The sequence below is a fragment of the Charadrius vociferus genome, unplaced genomic scaffold, assembly GCF_000708025.1.
Source record: "Charadrius vociferus isolate BGI_N301 unplaced genomic scaffold, ASM70802v2 scaffold190, whole genome shotgun sequence".
Classification (NCBI taxonomy): Eukaryota; Metazoa; Chordata; class Aves; order Charadriiformes; family Charadriidae; genus Charadrius; species Charadrius vociferus.
In genome coordinates, this window is record NW_009646608.1 from 1,851,045 (window position 1) to 1,856,686 (window position 5,642).

The following is a 5,642-nucleotide window of genomic DNA, read 5'->3' on the forward strand; positions in this document are numbered from 1 at the left end:
GGTGGGTGGTGTGAGGGGGTGGAATGGAATGGGAATTTGAGGTGAAATGTGGAAGGAACCTGCGGTGGTGGGGGTGAGAGACACGAGGGATATGCCAGAAAGGTGGGTTTGGGCTGAGGGGACACGTAGAAGGAGGGGGTTGGGGTGATGGCTGAGGGGGAGGAAGAGAGATGCTTTGAGAAGGCTGCAGGGGTGATTGGCTTTGAGGGGGAGAGTTTGGTCTGTGTGTGATGGGGAGGAGAGTTGTTCCAAAGGTGTTTTGACTGAGACTATCTGCATCCTCAGTCCATCCAGATAGGCCCCCTACGCACTGCCTCTTGCTTTGTTCTGCTGTCTTGTGGCACCGTCTGATTCCTGTCTTGCACTTTCTCCCCAGGCTATAAAATCCCTGTTATTGAAAACTTGGGTGCCACCCTGGACCAGTTTGATGCAATTGATTTCTCTGACAATGAGATCCGTAAACTGGATGGGTTCCCTCTGTTGAGAAGGCTCAAAACTCTTCTGATGAATAACAATAGGATATGGTAAGCAGTTTGCATTTTAGCCAGATGGGACCTTGGGACAGAGGAAAATGCTCTTGGGAGAGACATGTGCGTGCATCTTTCAGTGCTGAGTAGGTGTAGAAGTATTTGTTTTATGGGGTGGAAAAAAAAATAATCAGTACTGAGTACTGCTTAGGCAGTTGCCAGACTTTTCACTGCAAAAGTTTGTCCCAGATTAGTCGTAATTTTTCAGACAGGACAATGAGATGCAGAGTTTGGAATCTGACCGGAACTTTGTATTTCAGTAACCATCCCCATAAAGACAAGAAAATGAGGATACCTGCAACTGAATGAACATAAATCTCATATTGTATCTAATGCTCTTGTAAGTGATGGCTGGTATTTATTGCCGGCTTCATTAGAAAAAGTATTGTAGGGGATGCTAACCCAAACTTCTGCCAGTGCCAGACTGTTGTTTTACAGGGAGATCCTCTATGTTATCATATTTCTGTCTGTCTTTTCACCATTGCTGATTTCTGGCCTAAGTTAAACCTTTTGGTTTTGTTCTTCTTTAGTCGGATTGGTGAAAGCCTTGAACAGGCTCTGCCCAGCCTGACAGAGCTCATTCTTACCAACAACAACATCGCTGAATTGGTAAGCCATCAATGCAAGATAAATCTAAACAAGCTTAAATTTGTGTTTGTCATCTTTCTAATTAACCTTTTTCCTGAGAGTAGTGTCATATGCTTTTGGCAATAGTTGGTACTACTCATCTTGCTAATTAGCCTTTTTTTTATTTCTTTGCAGTAAAATCATATGGTTTTTCTGGTAGTTAATGGTGTAGATATTTTCATGAACATAATTTGCAGCTTGCGATGGAACAGCAGTCACAAAGTCTTAGTGGTTTTCCTGTTAAACTAATTGCAGTAATTCTAATTGGTCTCTAAAATAGATATGAGTTCAGGAACTTTGTTTTCAAATGTTTGATTCTCACTAAATGGACTTACAAATGCTTACTGTATTCCCATTATGTAGGGTGAACTGGATCCCTTATCAACTATTAAATCACTGACTTACCTGAGGTATGTAATCTTGAAAAGAAAAGCTACTCTTTCTTTGCTGTTCGAACTCTGCTGCTGGCCTGGCTCTTTGCTTTGATGTGGAATGCTCTCCTTTTTAAGAGCTGTGACAGATACTTTGTGCTTAAAAATTGAATCGATAAACAACATTTCCACTTTGCTTCAGAAATACCTGGTATTTAATGGCTGAGGCTTTATATTACTGACAGACTGTTGGACCGATGAGATGTAACATCTCTATAAGCCAATATGCAAGCATTGAAGTAACCTTAACCTCTGAAAACCTAAAAACTAAAGGTTTAAACTATTGTTACAAAATACTTTAAAATACATTTAAACAATGACTTTTCAATAACATTACATTTGGTGCGAGGGACAAAAAAGGAAAAGCAATTTGTCCCGTCATTTTTCGGTTGATCAGTGTCCAGGTAAGCACTGTGATGGTTTCGTTATTTGGTGGGGTTTTTTTTAATATTTTGAGGTTGTTCTTCATGTTCTTCAATAAAATCTATTTAATGATAAAGTACAGGTTTTTACAATAGCTTTCATAATATCAGAGATCGCTGTCACTGAGCTTATTTAATGGTGTTAGTTGTTTGTTATAGCAGAAGGTACATGAATGCATTTTAAGTATATTAACATATTTCAATATGTGCATTTTAAAATATTTTATATTAAGAATCTCTCTATAACCTCAATTTACTTTCTAGCGTTTTAAGGAACCCTGTAACAAATAAGAAGCATTACAGATTATATGTAATCCACAAAGTTCCCCAGGTCAGAGTGCTGGATTTTCAAAAAGTGAAACTCAAAGTAAGTCTACTTTCTTCTGATTCAGCACAAGACGAACTGCCTTTTTTCTTGTTACATTCTTGAAAATTCAGTGGTAACAGTGAGCTTTTTGCCATAGTTGTAAATTTTATTGAAACTGTGTATCATAAGTGGCTCTAAAACATGCTCTTTGTTGTCTTTCATGGTTTCATTCTGCTAAGGATAATGCCTGTTTAATTATGTATAATTGAGTTTTACTACCTTTGCTTATTTAGTCTGATTCTTTTCTGGCCCTCTGGTGTTGGTAGAAAGACAGACTTCTAGAGAAAGAAACAAGCAATCACAACAGAGCCCTCTGCTTTCAGTGGAGATGAGTGTGGGGGAGAGTTCTTACTTTTAAGAGCATTAGGTTGATAGACCTTGAGTCTGAGCATTTGGGCAATGTTTATATGCTTGTTCTTAACGTCTGGTCTCCACGTACCAATGTTCAGTGATGAAGATGAGCCAAAGCATCTTTCTTTGCGAGGACAGAAGCTTTGCAAAATGCAATGTTCTTAAATTAACTTTGTGTGTGTGGTATCGCTGTAGGAGCGACAGGAGGCAGAGAAAATGTTCAAGGGCAAACGGGGTGCACAGCTTGCAAAGGATATTGCCAGGAGAACAAAAACGTAAGATAAAAAAAACCAAATTTACACTGGCATTCTCCTTCAGAAACACCACTTTGTGTGCGCTATTAGGCAGTAAACTGAAATACCAGCTACTGGCAGGATGCCTTAAAAGCTTTGGTAGCCATAAGTGCCTTGTCCAAGCATCCCGATTTTTGGATGGTGGTGAATACATCTCAGAAATATTTTTCAAAGAGATATTTGGTCAGGTGGGTTGATTTAAGTTAACAAGCAGGAAACCTCAATTTTATTTTTTTGGTTTTGTTAGTTAACTGCAGAGAGGTGGACATTGTTTATTTTGGGGTTTTTTTTCTTAGATAATTGGTAACTAAAATTTTTTGTTTTCCCAGGGAATATAAACTGTAAAATCTGCTGTAATTGGGAGGATAAATGCAGATGAAAATCTTTAGTTAAGCTATTAAAAATATATGCTTATTTAGTTTAACTCTTAAGTGGTACATCATGTGTTTTGTTTAATCCTTCATCAACCTGTTCGGAAATCAGAATTCAGATTGTCTATGGCAACAGCATTTCCAAATTGATAGTTCAATTAAAAAAATATCTTGAATGTATTTAGCATTTAAAATTATAATAGATGGACTTTAGCTGTAGGTTATGAGTTAGGTTCAGGGGGTTCAGGTCTGTGATAGAACAAGTAGGTGATTGAACTAAATAGCTCAATAAACAGATATAAAGAAAATCTTTCTATAGCCGTAAAAGAGGTTGCAGCACTCTGGTGCTGTGTCAGCACTTCAGGAAATTCTTTCCAGCTGATTACATCCATTTTCACAGATGACAGATTTTTCTTCTTTTTTTTTTTTTTTTTTTTCTTAAAGCAGCAGCAGATAACCTTTCCCCTTTTGAGTGCTAGGATTACATCCAGTCTAGTGTAAGCTCTAAATATAGGCTGTTACAATATAATATTGGACATATAAGAACAGGAAACCCAATTTCAATTACTCTTTATTTATCCACCCTGCTTTTGTAATGGTGACAGACCACCTGAGTGTTCAACAACATCCAAATCGAATAGTTTTTGTCAACTGCTTAATTTATAAAGCTAAGGTCTGCCTCTCTTTATGAGCAGATGAAAAGGCGGGGGGGGAAATGGGACAGCGAGGACAAGTTGCTGGTGTTTCTGAAGGAGGCAACTCTTCACTGTATCAGTTTGTTAACAAAGATAAGATACTACACTTGATTGAATGAAATGCTTCCAAACCTAGTTTGGAAGCTGGAGAAGCACATACTCTTCAAAGGGTGTAATGGGTCTTTATTTTTTCCTTTGAAGCTTCAATCCAGGTGCTGGTCTGCCAACTGACAAAAAGAAAGGTGGGCCCTCCCCAGGCGACGTTGAAGCAATTAAGGTAAATATGTCAGGGCAGCACATGTGGGCAAAAGTGGTGGAGAAGAACTGTCGTGGACCCAAACTGAATGAATGTTTCCTTCCTCCTGGCAACCCCTGACTCTGTTCAGACAAATAGAACAGTGGGTCCTAACTTTGGTTTAGGTGCTTTTTCTGTAATTTTTCATCTGTTATGATATACCTGGATTTTGAGAACTTAAGTGAAATTTTGGTCTGAGCTTAGAGCTCTCCCAGGATAGAGCAGCTTGTTTAATAAGGGAAGAAAGCAAGATTGTGCTTTGTCATTTGTAGAACTTTCTAGAACTAGAATTTTTTAGAACTTTCTCTAGAGGTTTAGCTTCACTTAACTGGAAAAAATTCCTGGGTTTATGTTTATTCTAAATAGACTGAAATACCGCATGTGAAGATTCATCATGCTCTTTTGTCTGTTTTTTAGACTGCCATCGCAAATGCCACGACTCTGGCTGAAGTGGAGCGGCTGAAAGGCTTACTGCAGGCCGGCCAGATTCCTGGCAGAGAACGAAAATCAGGTCAGCTTTTATTACTTTTGTTTCCCAAACAGAATCCACCTCTCTTCATTGCTTCCTGATCCTTTACGTGTTCTCAGCAGGGAGCTATGCTGGAAGGGCCAAACAGTTAGGGAATTGAAAAAAAAAACCCCAAAACTGTTTAAAATTAGTTTAATTTTATAGTCTGAATGATTGGGCATTGCATCTGTGAGGCTGCAGTTAGCCGCCTGGCCGCTGGAGCGCAGTTCAGGGCTGTTAGACCTGGACTGCCCCAAGAGCGAGGTGCCAAACGCCAGCCCTAAGTACTTCGCTGTATTGGTGAACTCCAAACAGTTCATCCCAGTTACTTAAAAAAATGAGATTAATTACAAAGCATATCTGGACTCTGTTGTGGTGAGCATTCGTGCCTCGGATGGGGGTACAGGTACTGTCATCTCGTAGGTCTCTGTGGGGATGAATCTGAACTGCAGAGTGGCAGTAACGCCTCCTGTCTGTACATTACAGCTATGTCGATTAATTTTTTTTTCTTCTTTTTTTTGGTCGAGTTTTAAGAGTTCGCGTTATTACTGCCCCTCTTCAGAGGGGTGAAAATTAACATTGCGCCTCTGGGAAAGAGAACTAACGTTTGCACTAACCCCTGACGTGTCCTTCCAGGCCCATCGGAGGACGCTGAGGAAGAAATGGAGGAGGATACGGTTCCCAACGGATCCTAGGCCCAGGCCCCTCGCCTCTCCCCGCAGAGGGGGCTCAGGCCAGCCCGGCCGCGGGCAGCC

The 5,642-nt window shown here is 40.0% G+C and overlaps 1 protein-coding gene across 1 annotated transcript in view; it reads left to right on the forward strand.

Moving 5' to 3' along the window:
• The window catches only part of SNRPA1 (small nuclear ribonucleoprotein polypeptide A'), a 7,185-nt gene extending 1,603 nt beyond the window's left edge, over positions 1 to 5,582 (forward strand). The window contains exons 2-9 of the mRNA XM_009887522.1: positions 377 to 524; positions 1,058 to 1,136; positions 1,518 to 1,564; positions 2,272 to 2,374; positions 2,921 to 3,000; positions 4,286 to 4,361; positions 4,797 to 4,890; positions 5,524 to 5,582. Of these exons, the coding sequence (XP_009885824.1) occupies positions 377 to 524; positions 1,058 to 1,136; positions 1,518 to 1,564; positions 2,272 to 2,374; positions 2,921 to 3,000; positions 4,286 to 4,361; positions 4,797 to 4,890; positions 5,524 to 5,582 (686 nt within the window). The remainder of the gene's footprint in view (positions 1 to 376; positions 525 to 1,057; positions 1,137 to 1,517; positions 1,565 to 2,271; positions 2,375 to 2,920; positions 3,001 to 4,285; positions 4,362 to 4,796; positions 4,891 to 5,523) is intronic.
• Positions 5,583 to 5,642: the final 60 nt, after the last annotated feature.